Below are 20,637 nucleotides of genomic sequence, written 5' to 3'. Positions count from 1 at the left end.
CCAAAGAATTAAGAGGGGAACTGTGTTTTCTGTGATTTGAGTGAACTAACACCTGAAGAAAAAAACACAAGTATTGTATAGCTGCTGACTTTGACTCCTCTTCATTTAGCAGTAAACAACAGTCCCTTAATCCAGCCTTATCGGTACAAGTCAGCTAAACTGAAGCACACCTCAGCCAGTGAGGTCTGTAAGGGGCCCCATAGCGGAGTTGCTGCTTTATCGGTCCGTTTGGTAAACAACCGCAAGGGAAGCCTGCTGCCCCCCGCTGAGCCCTCTGCTCTGAGACTGAGCTTCGTGGGCTCCGAGGACTCAGGCCAGGTAGGCCGCCCGCCAGGGGTGACAGAAGAGGTCAGCCGGCTCCAGCGAGCCCGTAGCCTGCCGGTGAAATACAGATACCACCCCGGTCACTCCAGTAACGCCACACTCAGTCAGAGGCAGTGTAAGGGCCACATCCCCCCACATCCCTCTTACCCTCAGCGTGTTTGGCAGGCCTGCACTCAACAACAGCACAACCAAAGCATGTGCTTGCCAGTCTGGAGTGGTTGCATGTGTAGCATTCCTTACTAATGACCCAGTGTGTGCAGCTGTCAGCTGTGAAACATTAAATATTGAACAGGCCGAGCGAGATGTGAAGGGCCAGTGTGTTGGAGCATCCCTCTCGACTGGAAAGCCCCCCCCCCCCCCCCCTTCTTCAACGTTTTCCATTATGTTGTCAGTCTTCGACATGCTAGCGGTGCTTGAAATCATGTGTTCGGCGGCGGAGGAGCAAGATCTTTGGGACTTTATTAATTTTAATGAAAGCAATTGCAGTTTCTTTGTATAAAAACGAAAGAAAGACAGAAAAGACTAAAAAGAAAGAAACAGTTCACAGCTTGAACCATCAGTTATAAGGTACCCGAGTGTATTTTCCATGACCTGTAACAATCTTTTCCCAGTGAACGATGGCTGTTAAAGTGCTATTAGTGAAACACTTTTCTTGCTGCTTGTATTTATTTTACCAGTGACTGCCACAGAGTAGAGTTGTTTTCTGCAGCTGTGATATTAGCTTGTAAAAATATTTGCCTGATTACTTTACTCGGGGGTAAAAGTTATAACTCGTTCCCTATGAAGAGCTCAGTGCAGTTTGCTGAAGTGATAAAGACAATGTCCAAAGGGCATCTCAGCTGTACATAAATCACTCTGGCACAAGGACCAACCTAATTGTATAAGCCAAGGGCACCACTCTCAAGACGAACAAAGACCAGAAATCCAGGATTCAACACTGACTCAAAGCACCTTTGCTTGTAGTCTTAGATGCTTAATATTTATAGGTTATTACCTTAATTAAATGAGAAGATGAGTGATTAGTGTGAGCAACAGTGATGCGAGTCTAGGTCTATCTGTAGTACAGTAATCTATGATTACGAAATCACAGCCCTCTTAACAGCCCTCAACTTATTTGTGGTGCTACATTATCTGAATGATAAAACTGTTGACAGGTGGATTACAGCAGTTCAATGGATTAGTGCGTATGGTAAATAAAGCTTCCCAGATTAAACTTCAGCAAATGGCATGATGGTTGATAATGGCACTACTGCATGTTTGCATCTCCATACACAACCATGCCAATGATGTGCTAATGTATCCTGTCTGCATTATGCTAACATTGGACTGTTTCCTGCTACCCACTGGTTAAATTGTCCTGTCCCACTCCATCTTGTTCACCCGACCTCTTTCCACTCTGTCCCTGTATGTATATTATCTCTTTGAATTCACTGACCTCAAATTGTGCTGTGCTGTTCTTTTGTTGTCCCTGCTGTGTGGATCTTTGCTCGACTTCTGATCATTTCCCGCCATCATGCTGTTTCTTTGGCATTTTGTTGCAGTTCAAGAGGACCAACAATCAGCACTATCACCCAAAAAAAAGCAACGTAATGGAGGCATGAGGAATTCTCCAAACTCCTCACCTAAGATTATGAGGTAGGTACCACAAGGAGCTATCCGTCTTTGGGTTTTTACACATATAAATTCCCTCACCATAAAAATACAGATAGCTTCTTTAATAGCCAAATGTTAAACGCCAACAAAACACAACAAACTGTAATCACCGCTCGGTTTAGTTTAAACACAAAAACTACTTGGTTAGGTTTAGGCTTGGTTTAAACTATGCTTTATCAATTCAATTCAATTTTATTTATATAGCACCAAATCACAACAAAAGTCGCCTCAAGGCGCTTTATATTGTACAGTAGATACAGAGAAAAGCCCAACAATCATATGACCCCCTATGAGCAAGCACTTTGGCGACAGTGGGAAGGAAAAACTCCCTTTTAACAGGAAGAAACCTCCGGCAGAACCAGGCCTCACGGAGGGGCAGCCACCTGATGCATTCATCACAACATTAACCCTACATGTTGAAAATTAATGCCTTCAGGTTTGACACCAAAGGGGTTCTTTAGCGTTGTCTCTACGCTATTGCTTGCTAGATGACAAATAATGACCTTAAATTAAAAGAGCAATTCAAGTCATGTTATCCTCATTGGTTCAAAGAACTATTGTCCAAAATACACCCTTTTGCTTTCTTCACAGATCTTCAGTCCATGCCTCCCCCAGTGTTAAAAGTCTTTATGTCATTAGGGATAATACTCTATTATTTACATCAATAATGTCTCACATTCAGCCTACATAACAATTAGGACAACAAGACAGCCCATACCCTTTCCTTTTTCAACACAACACACAAGTTCTTGTTTATGCCCCGGTCACCTGTCATGTCGTTCTCTCTGGTTTCCTCAATGAACATCTTAATCTGCTCCAAATGGTACCGAATTTGACAGGAAACATCATCACCTGCATCAAGTCCACCAATTATATAACACCCCTCATCCAGCTCCAATGGTTCATAGTTCTTTACCAATACATTACAAGATTCTGCTCCTCACTTTCAAACCTCTCTCTATGACCCGTGTCCTCCCACATATTGTCCAGATTTCTTTCAACCTTTCTTTCATGTGTTCTATGGTTTTCTGATTAGTTCTAGGTAGTTTTAGACCTAGAACAATGGGTGCCAGAGCTCTCCGCTGAACTGAATCCATTGCATCATTGCGTCAATGCCAAAGGCCATGTTGTGTGCATCTGTGAGACACCAGCAGTTCTGACACAATGGGAATCAGAATGACCTGGTTATGATTAAGGAGTAGGAAAATGATTGCCTGTATACACAACTAGTAAATACAGAGAAACTGTTTGCATTCACTTGATGACTCAAAGAGTTACTCTCCTGTTAGCTGTACTTGGGTCTCTGGGCGAGGGAAATCTTAAGGCTATTTTCCAGCAAACTATTCCAAGATGTTCAGCAGCTAGCTGCTAACTTTGTTGATATTTGCTATAGGGCTGTGCGATATGACCAAAATCTCATATCCCGATATAAGAATTCTATCGTTCGATAACGATATAAATCACAAAAATGTAACATTTTCTGTAAATTCTGTGAATCTCGGGCAGCTCGACTTGCGGGAAGTGTTTCCAGCTGTGCGTCATGTTGCTGGAGTCAAGTGTTTTAACCGATGCATGAAACTATACATTTTTAGACATAAGTTGTAACGGCCGCCGTTTTCTTTGTGAGTATTTATTACACGGCGTGCTGGAGGGAAAAGCCTGTTCTAACGTTTGAGTCTAACGTTTATTTTTTAGCACCTGGCGGCTCTTTTTTAATTCTCATAAATAATCTGCTCTTTCACGTGATTCAGTTTGTTTTGAAAAGTCTCAACAGGATCTTGAGCTTTATTGTGAAAGGTTTATGTGGAACATAAACAAGCGGACACGCGACGCTGTTACCGTCGTTGTTGCTAACCACAACGCATAAAAACAGGCGCTTGTCAGTCCGTAGTGTGGTTATATAAAATATAAGAGAAAGAGAGAACTTTAAGAAATGAATATAGCCACTACAGTGACCATCAAAACGATGAAAAAATATTGCCGTAAACAGTTTATTTTGCGACACCACGAAATGAAACGATAACGTAAAATGAAACGATAGACGTTTTTATATCGTAATCAGATATATATCGTTATATCGAACAGCTATATATTATATTTGTTGCTTAGTGTTGGGAGGGTAACATACAGACTAGCTTCCTTCTCATCATAAGAGTAATGAAACCAAAACAACTTGCCGGACGGTATAAAAATACTCTGCAGGGATCTCCAGTCAGGTGATAATCCTGTGTTGGTTTATAACTATAAGCATAATCAAATAATCTCTTTCACATTACACATATCAATTTAACCTCTTAGGGACATAAATATAGTCATTAATGTAGCTTTAACAAAGCTTTGATGAAGAAAGTACAGATACCTGTGCTTTAGGAAGAAAACCAGTACTTGTTGGATTAAGCAGTGCATTACAAAGAGCATCTGAAAGAACATTTTTCTACGCTCCTTTTTTCATGGAAAATATGTCAGCCTCTGAGATGAGCTCTATGCCACAAGGTTTCATGTGACACCCACAGACTACAGTTCTTAAACAGGCCTGGCACTAATGACAGCACCAGGCAGTCAGAGGGGCTCTAAAGGATAGATAGCCCAAGGCTATTCATCTATTGTCGGATCCCTCTGAGGTCTTTTCAGCACGTAAGGCCACAGATGATATGTATCATCACAATGAAAGGCGAATTCAAATGCTACCTTGCTTTTATCTTGTCTCGTGAAATTAAATCGTAGCGTATTGATCTTGACTGGAGATAACACTGTTATTCAACAAGAACCCATTAGAGGGACGATAATAATAGTAGTCACTGTCATTAAGTGCAATGTTATAAGGAAGCCAGGCAACAGGGAAGACCTGCAGCCTGATGTATACAAAGTGCAACAGCACAAATGAAATTTAATTAAACCTGACAGATGACTTTATGTTCTCACTGCTAATATGGCTGCGATCTGCTTGACATTTGGAATTCAAACCCACATATGTCTGTATTGTTTAATACCATCAGATACAGTACAGATCAGCAACATTCACTATTTCTGGAAAAAAAATATTGCTTTGTATTATAACTAAAAGTGTCGGTATGCATACATTACCATTTCCTTTGATGTCTGGTCTCTGTTTTTTCCAGGTGGGCGTTTGCCCTTTATTTATTTGGTTCAAAGTGGTTTGAAAGTTGAATCGCTCCAGGTGATTTCCAGGCTCTTGGGTAGCAAAACCAGGCTTTTCCAATGCTATCGGCGAAAAATCAACACACCAAACCAATCCATCTACTTGCCATGCTAATACTATGCAGTACAGGTGGATGTGATATTTCGTGCAGCGTCTGCTGCCTACACGCTAGAGAGGGATTCGCCGTGGTAGCCTAAGGGATACTTCATTGCAACAAGCAGAGAAAAAAAACATCTGGGTGTATACTATATCAAATGTGTTTTTACAGGACCCGCGGCCTCAAGGCCTTTGTAAATAAGTAATGATCAACAGATTGGCTGTGGGTTTTGAAGAGCAGGCCTTTGTCAGTTTTCATGATGTGCCGGGTTTTCAAAGCCTTTGCCTGCTCTTAGTGCTTGTGTTAGAGAGAACTAGTGCAGTGCTGCCGAATTAGAAGATCGACATAATGTGCATGTCTGCCTTCTTCTTTATGGCTCTCTCAGCTGTCATTACGCTCCTCCAGAAAACACCTGGCCTTATGTTTCGGGGTAATGATGTGTGAAGTCTTGTCAAACGTGTCATCATAAAGCAGTGAATTATGCTGCTGATCAGTTTGAATCTTTAGAAGTACACAGAAGTGACAGTCACGGACACTTCTGCGCTGTTCAACGAAACAAACCACGCAAGAGGAAAAAAAAAAAGCGATCACGTTTCCACGAGACAGTTCGCTTCTAGTTCCAGCAAACTAACATGACCTGTCTGGAACTTAGCAATGACGACCTCACTGAAATTAACACCATTTCCACGGGCTCCTTGATGGGTCATAAGACACATCTAACTGCGGGATGTCATAACGCGTTTGGTCACATCGGAGTGCCGTGACATACACGTCATGTCTGTTACAGAACTGCTGAGGCAATTGGCAGTGCAGGGTAGTGACAGGCCGTCATGGCTGACAGTGAGCGATAGCTATCCTGGCAGAGCTCTGCCTCACCAGTCATCTTCACAAGGACAAACTGAAGTGACAGCGGCTCCACTGAGTGAGTGGTGAAACATTTGACTTTTGATGGAATATTTAGCCAAGGTGTAAAACCACTAAATGCTTTCACTCTTATTAGAATTTGAATTGCACTCTCACGTGGATTTTAAGCACCGTAATTCCAGTTTTTTATGATCATTTATGATTGTCCTGGCTGTAAACCTGTAAACCTACAGTTTATCAAAGCTGCCGCCTCCGCTTCTTTTGATTACACCGAAAAAAGAAAAGCGGCGATGTCTGATTTCATGCAACCGACAGTCTAGAAGCAGCAAATGGGAGTGAGTGTCATTGTTTTTAGGACCCCCACTTTCAATATATTGGAGTGTATTTAATTATTTTTTTATTTCACGTTTCTGTTAACATTGTACTTTAAAAAAAAAACAAAAAAACATGTGCACGCTTTGACATTGAAATTTTATCGTACATGCGCTTTTCAAAGTGAAGCCGCATCGACAGAGAGGTAGAAAAGACATTTCCCTCTACTGCTACTTATATTCTTGAAAGGACATCCAGGTCTTGCCTGGGGGTATATGAGCCCAAAGGCGGGGGTTTTTTCGGCTTCAGTCTCTTGGAGCCTGAGGGATGGTAGTTTCAGCTGACACTTTCATACATACTTAACATGTTACTTAAGGTGCCCATTCTTTTGAGGTACTTGGATGGATTAAAGAGACGCTCTTGTTACGAGGGGAGGACTTGAACAATTTAAAAGGTTTTGGACAGAGACCGAAGACTGTTGTCTGGATTTTCAGAAGACAGCATCTTTAACTTTGATCTGAATCTGACAAAGTTGATTTAGGGCAAAGGGATTTGTGTTGCGCAGTACTGCTAATATCGGTTGGCTTCGGACAATCTTTATGTGAGTTTTCTTCCGCAGATAAAAAACTTTTCGTTGGGATCAGCTTGATGAGATGTTAAATTTGGGTAACTTACAAATTTCTGTTAATCTTTTTCATACCATAGATCACGTGTTTGATTATTCTATTACATGCATCAAAACCCTTTATTTAAATTAACTGTATGACTTCATAAGATCATATCCCCCTGACCAGAACAAGCGTGATAGAAATGCAGGTACTCGTGTTGGGAGACAACTTTTAGTGGTCAGCGTTAATGTTCACCAGTGAAATTAGTTTATATAGTTCTGATGGTCTGTTTAAACATTAATACCCTTCACTTTGGAAAGCAAATACGGTTGGGCAAATTGCTGAAATATTTAAAGTCTGGTCTGTTAAAGCTTTTACCACGCAGCGCACTACGTCAAAAGCCGTATGCAGTAAGGGGGCGTAATTGCATCTCCGTGCTCATGCCAGTCAACGCAGTGTGTTGCTGCCATCTTCTTCCGCCTGGCTGCCGCTGCTGATGTCACTCTGCTTGATGACATGGCAGTTTTGTTGGCATTTCTGCAGATGGCCTCTGACAGGAAAACGAAAAGAGGAAGCGGGAAAAACTAGGAAGAAAGCAACCTTTTTTTTTTTTTCTTTTTCTTTTTTTAGTAAAAGCGACCTATTTGCAGATTGCCAAATATTCTTATGGTTAATTTATAAAATGTGTCTTTTGTTCAAATCAATGATATAATTTCACTTTCTCCCTCCCATCTTTTTGTTTGATTAGACATGACCCACTCCTCATCCTGGGAAACGAGCAGATTGAGAGCATGGACGAGAACGTAAAGAAATATGACTCCACGGGGATGTTTCACTGGTGCCCGTCCAAAGACATTGAGAAGGTCATCTTGGTGGGTCCTGCTCCTTCACTCGGTACACGTCATTTGTCCCGACACTCTTCTCCCTGGTGACAGATGTGTCATGTCACAAAGCACTATCAGAGGTTGACAGGGCACTTAAACACTCTGTAATGAGGTGTTTGACATGTCATTTGCTACAAGAGTGCCCTGCACTATGGAAAATTTCTTGTACTAATACATATGCCATTTTTCAAATTACTTTCATTGCAGTGCAGAACTGCATGATATATTTTACAGGGGGGGCAGGCTCACTGCAAAAGGAGAAAGCGCTAACATTTGTTGGAAATGCCCATTTATGCAAATTCCAGCCAGGAACATATTGATCCCTTATCCCTTTCTTTCCCTCTCAGACACGGAGTGAGGCAGCCATGACTGTTCTGAGTGGTCATGTGGTCGTGTGCATATTTGGAGACGTGAAATCGGCGCTGATCGGTCTCCGAAACTTTGTGATGCCTCTGAGAGCAAGCAACTTTCACTACCATGAGCTGAAGCATATTGTGTTTGTCGGCTCCCTTGAGTATCTGAAGCGGGAATGGGAAACTCTGCATAATTTCCCCAAAGTCTCCATTCTGCCTGTAAGTAGAGAAAAATCACTAATTTCAAATGTTTATCTAGATCACGTCAAAGTGATGCCTTTGTTTTTCTAAACTGGTGTGCATATAATGCTCATTAACAAATGTATTTTGTGGGAAACGTGATATTGTTTCATCAGTATAAAGAGCACATTGTTATTTTGCAAGCTGTCCTGCAAAATGCTCATTGTTAACAAATCTTAAAGCCATCAACAATTTGTGGTTTTCGGGAGAATATTAAATCCTGGACATTACATAATGATTAATATTTATGTGGTTATGCTAGCAAAGGATTTGGCTAGGTTTAGGGGAACATTGTGGATTTGATTATGCGAATTTCTGCCTGGACTTTATTAGGGAAGCTATGCATGACTCCCAGAATAAGGAATCCTTATTTATCTTATATTGGACTTAGTTGCATCCTGTCAGTTCATCTGCTGTGTTAAACAAGCTTCAGCGCTGTTCCTTCACCTTGTAAGCCAGATTTCTACTGATTGGCTACAAATTTCAATCAGACTGATAGCAGGTGGCTCACAGCTAAACCTCTGTACCCGAATTGATTATATGGAGGTTATTCTCTCTTTCTGACATCATACAGTGCCAGAAGGGGAAAAAAAGTCAGAAAGCTGCGCACCAAGGGACAGATTTATAAACACGTTGCATCAGCACAAACTGGGTTTAGGTGTAAAAAATAATAAAAAATTGTATTGTATTGTTAGTATTTACAAAGAGATAGCAGTGAGAAGATTATGTGTAAGAGGTGACAACTTAAAGATGTTTGCATGTATGTTTCTGAGCGTTCCTTCAATAAGATGCAAAATATGGGAGGAGAATCTCCAAAAGTTGATTCTTTTCATCTGGATGTCCACATGAACAGAATCAACTTTTGGAGATTTACTTACCTGGACGACTGAACATACATCAAGACATGGGAGGAGAATATTTAAATCAACTGCACGAATCAACGTAGAAATTTTTGCAATAGACACTAAGGGCGATCGTGACTCAAGAGTTGGCAGTTCGTCTTGTAATCGGAAGGTTGCCGGTTCGAGCCCCAGCTTGGACAGTTTCGGTTGCTGTGTCCTTGGGCAAGACACTTCACCCACCGCCTACTGGTGATGGCCAGAGGGGCCGATGGCGCGATATGGCAGCCTCGCTTCTGTCAGTCTGCCCCAGGGCAGCTGTGGCTACAACTGTAGCTGCCTCCACCAGTGTGTGAATGTGAGAGTGAATGAATAGTGGAATTGTAAAGCGCTTTGAGGGCCCCGAAAAGCGCTGTATAAATGCAATCCATTATTATTATTATTTACTGCTAATTGCGTTGATATTTAACACAGAAAAAAACATGTCTTAACTTGTGCACTTTATATGAACTGACTGTGCTTGTGTTTATAGGCACAACCATTAAACTAACCACACCCATGAGCACTATGAGGATTTCCCTCACATGCTTTTTTTGTCCCATTTAGTAAATCTGGCCTGAAAAGTCTTAAGCTCGAGCTTATAGTGAATACTTGCACATTCGCTCACCTCATTATTTGAAACTTTGTTCATGTTTAATATGAGCATCCACAATTTTTTTTGTTCCACCATTAAAAGACTTTGTGAAAGACATAATTAGCAGTAGCAGCATTTGTCAGGACTCGCCAGCAGCGCGTAGTATAATTTGGAGCATGCACACGAGGCCGACATAAGTTTCGAGTTTGCCTGCCGTTCAAAACTTTGATTTATTTCTTGTACCTTATAGGTGAGATAACAAATTCTCTCCTTCACTGGTTCTCAAAGGGCACACCGTTGAGTAGGGCAGATCTGAGGGCTGTCAACATCAACCTCTGCGACATGTGTGTCATTCTGTCAGCCAATCAGAACAATATTGACGATGCATCACTGCAGGACAAAGAATGCATCTTGGCGTCACTCAACATCAAATCTATGCAGTTTGATGACAGCATCGGGGTCTTGCAGGCTAATTCTCAAGGTAAGGAGCGCCCTATCATAGTTCACTGCACTGCCTGGAAGGGACAGGGCCCTGGCACAGAGAATATTCCTCAGTGGGTGCTGCTTGGCTGACCTGGTGTCACTGTGTTTGACAGTAAACCCAGCTGACTATTCCTCAGGTTACTGTAACAACTGGTTTCTTCACAAACTTAATTGGTGGCAACAAGCACAGCTCTGGCACAAGAGATTTGCCTGGCTTGCACATTGTTATTTTTCAATATCTGAGACTACTTTCATAAAACTAATGTGTGCAATGTATTAAAATTGCATGTTATAGCTTTCTAAATGACACTTGAAGCACTCAGTTAGCTTCAGATGGTCTTCAGTAAGGGGCCATTATTTGGCACTGAGAGAAATCCTTTTAGAAACCTTTTGGCCTCGCGACGGGTGGAGGGTGTGGTGGTGGTAGGGTCTCCAACAATTTCATTATTCCTCTAATGCATGTATGACCTCGCATGGTGCTGCTTAGTCAGCAGTAAGTGATGGATATCACAACATACCCTATGTATTATACATACAGCATCACTGATTTAATGTGCTTACTTGTCAGTCTGAGGAAAGCAAGAAATGTCAAGTCAATTTGGATTCAATCTTGCGTCACTGATTTTCTATTTCATGACTCCATATTGTACATGCTTTTTTTGCATATGTTTGTAAAATGTTTCTGTCTCCATGCACACACAATCAAAGGGAAACAAAATGAGCTGTTTGTCACATCTATTATATATAAATCAATACTGGTCGTTGTCAAGAATATGGTAACACTGCACTTTACACCTCACTCGCGGCTGCAAATAGATGAAATAACCCCGACACATTAGTTCTGCTGATGTGCATTATCGTAACCTCTAAAATCAAGTACTGAACCTAGTATTAACTGATGTGCTTTGTGTGACATGTATGTCCATTAAGGCTTCACACCACCAGGAATGGATAGATCATCTCCTGAGAATAGTCCGGTCCATGGACTGGTGAGGCAGACCTCTGTCACCACTGGAGCAAATATCCCCATCATAACAGAACTAGGTATGGTTTGCTGCTACGTGTTGATTGATATGCTAGCTCTGCTGTTTTATGTTCTTTTCAGTGTAGTAGTTGTAAACAAATCTCCGAAAACACAAATTATGCAATTAGAGGCTGTCATCACTTGATTAACTGTACTAAAAGTGGAATTTGTTTATGCTTTTGTCCCTTGTTGACATGTACCAGTAACTGTTTTTCCTTAACACTTGTCTAGCGCCATTAGCAAAGCCAGGCAAAAAACTGCCTGTGATTTCATTCAGTCAGGATAAAAGCAGTGGGACCAGCATACAAATGATAACTGAGCTGGGTAAGAAGAAGTGCCTCTGTCCTGTACTGCAGTGTTGTAACTGCTGCTGCCTCCATATCAGCTTTCTTTTGATTTCTCGTGCTGCACAAGAGGCTCAGTCCATTCCCATGGCATCACTTTGAGCACATTTTACCCTTGGTTCTGGTTGAAATTGCCTGTCTTGTTTTGGCTCCCTATCTCAAAGCAAAATTTCTCCCTTTTATTTTTCTAAGAATTACAGGGTCTTTGATCCCCTCAGAAGTCCTTGTGGCTGTTTTCATAGCATCTTCTGTCGGATCACATTCTCTGTCCCGTGCCCTTCTTTCATCTCAGCCCTGTCGATATGACTGACATTTATTTCTGTCCTCACAGAAGAAGCAGTTCTCCAACTAAATTTTACATCATTACTTTCTTCCAGCTACTGCATGTGTTTTTGTGCTCAAAGACATCTTTAAAGAAGGTTCTGGGGCAATGAAATACTTTCATTTGACTTGACATGCAAGTACAAGTAATTGGAAGTTCTGTCTTGGATTTACAAGACAAACAATGGCATAATGGTGTTACTGATAGTGACCTCAGGAGGACTTCAAGTTAAGGCCTGGGACTTTGACAATATGCATGGTGTCATGAGTGTGCATGAATGGCCTGGATATGGAATGTGGCAGAGGCAAGTTGGCCACAAGGCTGGATACAAACACCAGACACATATGTCATTTTAGTTCTTTTAAAGAAACTAAAATGTGGTCCAAATTTGGAACTAAGCAAATGAGGAGAATATGCGAAACTATTCACCGATTTCTAATACAGTCCATATCTGCTGCTACTGACTGTTGTGCACAACCGCTGTATTGTTGTGTCCTCCTCTTCACGTGAATCAAGCATTTGCCATGTTGGACTCAGTGTGCAGTAAAAAACCCCCAACAAAAAACAAGCTGAACTGAAATAGCTAATAAAATGAACACGTTTACCCCATAGTGAATGACTCGAATGTTCAGTTCCTGGATCAAGATGATGACGACGACCCAGACACAGAGTTGTACCTCACACAGCCTTTTGCCTGTGGGACAGCATTTGCAGTCAGTGTGCTGGATTCCTTAATGAGCGCGGTAAGTCAAAAAATCGAATTTCTAATAACATCTGTCAATTGCAAAATAGGTCAACTAAATAGTCGCGGTATCGACTGATATTAGCTACTTACTGATAAATCTGTATCAGCAGTCTTAAGAGCCTGAAAAGAAGAAGATTGGGCTTTTGTTTGTTTCACTTCAGTCCAAGAAGCAAAACGTGGAGAATCCCAGGTATTTAAACCCTAATAGGGCTCGGCTAAGTTCATGTGATGATACACATGTGTTCATCTCCAAAGGGGAAACTCCCACTTGGGTTTAAATACCTGGGACTCCTCATAACCTTTTGGTTATGGAACTGAAGAACCCTCTTGGATGAGATGAAATAAAAAATATAACCCTTAATTATGACACATAACAAATGTTTTTTTGTGTCGTGTGTCTAAAAGAAAAAGAATAACCGCTAATATACTGAATTCTTTACTGCCAAATATCGGTATCAGTATTGTATCGGTTTTAAAAATCATATATTGGCCGAGCTTTACAACTAAATCTAAAAAAATAATACAAATAATAAAGTAGGCACATTCTGGTCCTCTGTTAAAAGAATGAATGACAAGACTGGAACTTGTACAAGGCGTGATGGCTTCATTTGTCTGCCTTTCAGTTTGAGTGAGGTTAGAACAAAGCTGCCTTCAAGTGTGCTCCAGTGTAGACAAAGGTAATGCTACCTAATGGACAGCCCTCATCCATCATCTGAGTCAATAGTGCTGTCAGCAGCCAAGGGAGATGTCACCATGCTGTACAAGCAGGGGGAGACAAGCGACTGCAGTGAAAAGAAAAGGGGAGACATTTGCCCTTGTTAAAATCAGCAAAGCAATAACTGAGGAGGGATTAGAAAGATAACAATTACAGAGAGGAGTATATTTTCAGGTTTAGTGTGTGGTTTATAAAGCGGACTTTTTTTCTTTCTTATATAAAGCTAAGTAATAAATCCTTGTACAAGTGTGAACATGGACTCGCTGCTCTGATGGAAGTAGGTGTGACCTGCAGTAACTGGATTCTCCTGTCTTTTCACTCCATGTTCAGGCCAATGTGATGCGACAGAGCAGGGTTAGATAGCACCATTCAATCTGCCTGGCACGCTGAGAAGGTTCAGTTGTGACTTTGAGAGTGTTTGCTTAAGGACTCACCCCCCTCTAACTTCATTCCTTCAGACATACTTCAATGATAATATCCTCACCTTGATCCGGACGCTGGTAACGGGCGGGGCGACACCGGAGCTGGAGGGGCTGCTGGCAGAGGAAAATGCATTAAGAGGTGGCTACAGCACACCACAGACCCTGGCAAACAGGGACAGGTGTCGCGTGGCACAGCTGGCCTTGTACGATGGGCCCTTTGCCGACCTCGGGGTAAGTGATTGGTCTTGTCACCTGGGGGCTAAGGACATTTTTGTCAGCTTGCTTTGTGGGAGCTGCTGTTACTGAAGGATGCAGAGTAATAGGGATGGGATGGGGATGTAAAACTGTGAGTGATTGTGACATAGCTGAAATTGTATAATGAATAGAAAATAAAGTTATATTTATCTATAGAATGAGCATCAAATAAGTATTTTGGCATTTATTTAAGATGTTAGTTTTAATAGCATATTGACTGATTGTTAGCACTTACGTAGATGGATCAACTGAAGAGCCAGATGCATTTCTCAGGTCGTGTTTCAGGTCTTTGCTGGATGTTTCCTATTTCTTATGGACACAGCTTTCACACACTGGTCATCTGCTGTAGATAGATTTTAAAGCCTGCCACTTTTTCTTTTGTCCTCTACTTGTTCAGTTTCCTCAAATTTTTTAAGGACGCACTACACACCATGAGATATACCAAGCTTCAAGCTAATATATTTTGGGAATTTACATTTGTTGGTCCAAAAATACTATGTTTGCTGGTATTTTTCATAAACCCAAATCAACTAAAGACATGTGAACAAATGATGGGTTTTGTGACAGGTTGCTAGTAATGAAGTGACTAAAATTTTAATTTAAAATCTTCTTTTTTTGTTTTCCTAACTCATCCCGTCTGTTAGGTCCCTTTATTTATGCTTGAATGATTCATATGATTTAAAAAAAAAAAAAAATCCTCTGACAGTGGTCAGGTACAAGAACTGAACTGAAAATGACGGAAAGCAGCCGATGTCCAAAGAAAAACTAAAAGCCTTCAGAAAGCTTGGAAAGCTATTTCTGAAGACAACTTAAAATTTAGTCTGACTCCTAGGAGGCTAAATATAAACAAAGGAGGGGTGGCTCAAGACTCCTGTACAGTACTATAAATGGCAGAACAAAGCTAATGAGCCAAGGAGGCTTCTTTTATTTTGTGCTATGGCTCTCTTAATATTCTCTAATATTCCATGAAATCCATCATTGCTTTACCCTGGTGACCGAATCCTCTAATTGTGGCAGTTCCACTTCAACTGGAATGAGTTAACTGTGTGCTGTAAAATGTTGTTGTCGAATGCTTGTGTTTCTTTTCGAGTTATCTGCTTAATTTCCATGACTTTCTGCTTTATTATCCAGCTGTATCAGATAAAGACGTAATGCTATCACTTTTGATGCTAGAGATCTATTTGCAGATTTTATTTGAGTGTGGTCAGGAGACAATTTTGTCCTTCAATTACATAGACAACAGTAAACAAAACAAAGAGCATGCAAGGGAAAAGAAAAGACTACGTTGTGTAACACAGATTCTATTTTTCTATGACGGTAATATGTATTTTTAGTGTTGGTTTTACAAAATACAAATTGTGTACTCATCAGTTTTGTGTTGCTCTCTTACAGGATGGTGGTTGTTATGGTGACCTGTTTTGTAAAGCCCTAAAAACTTATAACATGTTGTGTTTTGGCATCTATCGGCTACGAGACGCACATCTAAACACACAAAGCCAGTGTACCAAACGGTATGTGTTCTTGCATTTGACTGAAATCCAAATAATAATGGATTCATGTATTACTTTATTTATAACTGGCCTCACATCTGGTCCCTTTTTCCTCTAGATATGTCATAACCAATCCACCGTATGCATTTGAGCTGGTGCCCTCAGACCTGATATTCTGCCTGATGCAGTTTGACCACAACGCTGGCCAGTCTCGAACCAGCCTCTCCCATTCTTCCCATTCATCCCATTCTTCAAGCAAAAAGAGTTCCTCCGTCCACTCTATCCCCACCACCAACCGCACCAACCGAGCCAAAAGCAGGGACTCGCGAGACAAACAAAAGTATGTGCCCCTCTAAAGCTCCGTGACTGTCTATGTCCGTGACCGGTGCCTGCCGACAGCGTTTGCCTTGTTTGTCCAGACAGACTTTCACACGTCTGAGTGTCAAACTGTGTATGTCCGTCTGACGGTGTATGTATGTGCCACTTTTGTGTTTAACAAAGCAATTTAGTACAGATTGGGTTTCCTCTTTAGCAGGATTGGCTAATATTGCAGGTCAAAGAATAACTGGAACTCCCCTGGACTGAGTTTCATTCCATCCATTAGCTGTTTTTTTTCCCACATTCTTGTGCATTTGAAAGACAAGAACAGTAGTAACATCCTGACTAGTACACTTTGAGTCAAGTGCAAATATAGATCAGGGTTTCTACAACTAATTCTGTCCAGTTAACCGCTTACCAACTTTTAATTAACTACGAAAGCCTTACCTATACTCACAGACCCCTCTCAACCTCCATCTAATGTGGAAGAAAAGGATATTATTATATATGTGACACTGGCAAACACATCATAGAACATGACAAAGTAATTACCCTCAGGGTAGTAAGTGACAAACATTGTACAACCTCCATCTTTCCTTTTTGTTTTGCTAATATCCAGCACCTCTGTGATTATGGCCACCGTCTCTTTCCACTTGTAGCATTCCAAGTTTTGTTTAATTTCGAATTAAAGCTGAAACTTATTGTACTAAACTGCACTTTTAAAATTACACGTCTTAAAGGTTCATGTCATGTCAATGAATTCTTGCACATCGTGTCCTCTCAATGCCTTTTGATTTGCGTTAGAAAGCTGCGCTTTTAGTTAAATGTTACTTGCCACCGTGAAATATTAGTTATGTCAAGACAATTTGCAAGCATAAAATGTTACGGTTGTTAATAAAGTTTGACCCGCACAATGTGAATGTCACATTTCAGTTTTATTCTACAATTGTTAAACTTTGTGAAGAGACATTTTCATGTGTTATGATTACCACTTTTATTACCAGTAATTAGACTGGTAAACTGAATCAGAATTTCTATGCACCGCTGCAAATTGGGCCCGTAACTGCTTAAAGTCAAGGTTCAATGAAGCAGTAAGTACTACACTGTCAGCATACGGCAGCAATAGCTAGCATTTTTTTCTCTACAGAGTATTCGACCTGCAACCAAAGGAGCTGGAATCCTTATAATCTTCTTGTTGCTTTTGTCTTGATTTCACAATTTAGGTCTTACTTCAGTTTGAAGCCTTACTACACCTGTGGTCTCCACAGATGACACTATAGTTGGTGTGAATCGCTATAGGGAGGTGTTTCTGCTGTGGAAATGTACATGGCATCCTATCTAACTCTTAGCTAGAAGCAGGGATAGTTATTCAAAGTGGATTTCGTACTTCCAGATTTTATTACTTTGGCTAGACTTTCCCAATTCAACATCATGTTTGGGCTTACCAAGTCCCCGACCACATACACTGTTTTCAAGTGATTGATAAGCTGACAGCTTCAACCATAGTGTAGTCAAGACACAAGCAGCTGACTGGATGATACCACTTTGATCAGTCATCAATCTTTTATAATGGTACCACGTATACCTACAAGTTTGTTTTTTTTACCAGATGTACAGAAGTCAGAGGCAGTAAGTTTAGATTGTGTAGATAATTCTTCACAGGTGGCCCCAGCCCATTTTTAACAAAAGCAGTGTCCTCAAATGTATTTGGCTTTTCTTTCTCTCGATAACTCTAAAAAGGTAAAGAATCCATTTCCTATCCATAAGCTTTCAACTTGCAATTTGCAATATAGAAACATAACAGCTGTAAAGCATTACACTGTACAAGAAGACAGAGCCTCTAAGCTACACTTAGAGTTTCAGGACTTATCTTATACACTATGGTTGTTCTCTATAGGCTGTACCAATGTAGTGCAAGCCTACCAGGTCCCATAATGAAATAATGCCTTTGTTAAGTACACTTAACCTGTACTTTTAGTGCAATATACCCTATTATAAATACACTGTGGTGTGTGGCAGGTGTTTGTTATAGAGTGCCTGCAAGTTGGCATAATGAATCAGGTGAATCATTTAATTAAAGACTGTAAGATGGATATATAAAAGGTTGTTGATTTCTTGGAGTTTTGAAACCAGAGAGGTTGGAAACCGAAGACACTTCATCGCATTCGCCATCACAAGTCTTTAGATAATGAACATTCCCTGTAAATCCTCCTTTATGAGTCGAATAACAGCCATAATTTCCCAAATAAACCATATTATCTGAAACTATTGATTAAAGTCACCAGTTGCATATTTACTGAGTTCACAGAATAATGAAGCTTAGAGCTATTTTACCATGTACGTCTATACAACAGGAAGTCTTATTTGGAACCAGGGAAATAATTCCCTGCTGGGCAAAGAACATTAGGGCGCTTCTGTATCGGCTCCACTTGTCAGGCTCAGGACCGACATCCATCTTTTATACTGTCTATAAATATGCCTCTGTGCTTCCGAATAACTCATTTTATGTCTTTACCAATGTATGTTGGACCATAAAGTACAGACTTGTTTGAATCACAAAAGCTTGTTTGTGCCATGTGCAGTATTTGTATTTGCATTAATTACTAAATGTTGTTAATCAGGCCTGTCCCCAAGAGTCCTGATGAACCTTAAGTTCATGGGTTCGGTTCATGGGGCCGGTTATATTTATTGAATATATTCCCGGTATGGATGGGGTCTAAGATTGTTTGGTTTAATTTTATTGTCTGTCTCTGAGTATATATTGATTACAGGTATCTCAGTATTTTACTGTTATTAACACAGTGAAGGGACTTTGCAGAATTGACAGAGGTATGCATTCTACAAATAATAGCAATATCATAATATTTTCACATTCATTCAAAGGGAATGCTTATGTGTCACAGCTGCTGAATGAACACTACAGGCTTTTTATGGTTAACAATACTGCTCATGCTCAGTTAATACGATGCATTGCACTTTTTTACAGAGATCCATTTAACACACCAGTGTATTCGTTTGATTTAAAAACATCTGACGTGCAGCTGCATGCTGGTATTTCCATCTGAAACTTGGAGATAATTTTTTAAAACTGCTTTAACAATAGGCATGGGAAGATTATGGCTGTCTGACATGCATTATTATGCTGGATGCATAATAATGGCACTTAAAGATATTTTTACATGACCTATGTTGTTTTTCGTTATCTTTTTTTGTGATTAGTGGCAACCTACTGTTTAACCTACTCCAAATCCATACGCAATGAGATCATCTGCTGGTTTTATGCCTCCGATCTTCCTGCTCTGCCTTTTCTGTTATTAATGGTCGCATTAGTATTTTCCCACTTAGCTTACACGTAGTGTACTACTTTCTCTTTTCAAAGTGCAACAAGGATAAGTAGAGTTGGCCAAGGTATGGAAGTGAATGAATATGCATGATATTACATACTTGCACTGAACACGGTCATGTCCCTGCTGACATGTTGCCCTCTGAATGAAAGCCAAGTAGTTTAGCATTTCCAAATGACTGCTTCAGGAGAGCATGGTCGTGACCTAAGCAGCACAGTTCACAGCGGGTTTGACTGTAGAATGTGTGACTGCAACTGAATGGTTTGATGCTACATTTTACTGTTGTTTAATGTTTTGTTACTGGCAACATGTGTCTGCTGGCACATGTATTAATGCACCACAGTATAACAGCCTTAGGTCATGACCATGGACTTTGCCAAGCGGATGAATCACATTGGAGAATGTCAGGTTATCTATTTCCTTCTTAACCAAAAAAAGTTGCATCAAGCCAAAAGTTTGAAAATATACGTATACATATAATAAATATGAAGGTGGAAGTCCTGCATTAACTTGTAATTTGGTAAAGAGATTTTGCTTCACTGGAACTTGCATGTCTTTAGACTCAACAAAGCTGCATGCTTCATGGCAGTATATTTTTAAAAAATGGCCATAAGATGAATGGCATTATGCTACAATCGCACTAGGAGACAAAAGTAGAGACAGCAACACAATCAAAATTATTGCAAATGTGCACGATGAACCTGAGATCTATTGCCTCCGACCACTCGCCGTCACTTGCCCTCTCAAACTGCACCAAGAGTCTGCTCTCAGTTTGCAGTTGAATGGTAATTATGTGGGATAAATTAGTGAAAATCACAAATCTTTTGCTACTCTTGTCTACATGCACAGAAACCTCTTACATTTTAACCTAAAGCAGAAATTCCACAAATAGCTGCTACGGGATGGAGATTAAAGTGCAAAATTGCACAGGCACTAGGCAACCTTGCTTTCTAGATTAATAAATAGGGCGGCAGTTACTTGCAAACATTCGCCAATCTGTGTGAGAGTGATTACAGTTATTTGAAGACAGTTTGCCTCCCACCAGGCGATCTGTGCAGTGCCATTGCGTGCAACACCCTCAATCCAGAGGTGGAGGGTGTTGCAAGCTCAATCGCTGGGCAACCAGTTGGCGACCATGACTACTTGTAATAGACCCCTGACAGCAAAAAAATTAAATCCAATCACTGGGCAAATGCTAATTTCTCCT

At 40.6% G+C, this 20,637-nt stretch overlaps 1 protein-coding gene across 22 annotated transcripts in view; it reads left to right on the top strand.

The window, feature by feature from the left end:
- LOC120738165 (calcium-activated potassium channel subunit alpha-1) overlaps window positions 1-20,637 on the top strand; it is a 97,815-nt gene that overhangs the window by 75,307 nt on the left and 1,871 nt on the right. For 8 of the 22 annotated variants that reach the window (XM_040039304.1, XM_040039283.1, XM_040039295.1 and 5 more), the window contains 11 exons: window positions 1,866-1,959; window positions 7,767-7,890; window positions 8,250-8,474; window positions 10,257-10,449; window positions 11,382-11,495; window positions 11,707-11,799; window positions 12,754-12,884; window positions 14,060-14,254; window positions 15,671-15,789; window positions 15,887-16,108; window positions 17,704-17,705. In XM_040039304.1, coding sequence (XP_039895238.1) covers window positions 1,866-1,959; window positions 7,767-7,890; window positions 8,250-8,474; window positions 10,257-10,449; window positions 11,382-11,495; window positions 11,707-11,799; window positions 12,754-12,884; window positions 14,060-14,254; window positions 15,671-15,789; window positions 15,887-16,108; window positions 17,704-17,705 — 1,512 coding nt within the window. The remainder of the gene's footprint in view (window positions 1-1,865; window positions 1,960-7,766; window positions 7,891-8,249; window positions 8,475-10,256; window positions 10,450-11,381; window positions 11,496-11,706; window positions 11,800-12,753; window positions 12,885-14,059; window positions 14,255-15,670; window positions 15,790-15,886; window positions 16,109-17,703; window positions 17,706-20,637) is intronic. The other 14 variants (XM_040039301.1, XM_040039300.1, XM_040039289.1 and 11 more) reach the window with 3 other exon arrangements.

This window comes from Simochromis diagramma, unplaced genomic scaffold (genome assembly GCF_900408965.1).
Source record: "Simochromis diagramma unplaced genomic scaffold, fSimDia1.1 OVJJ01000402.1, whole genome shotgun sequence".
Classification (NCBI taxonomy): Eukaryota; Metazoa; Chordata; class Actinopteri; order Cichliformes; family Cichlidae; genus Simochromis; species Simochromis diagramma.
Note: the sequence above shows the minus strand (reverse complement) of the source record. Positions and strands in the feature narration are given on the sequence as shown.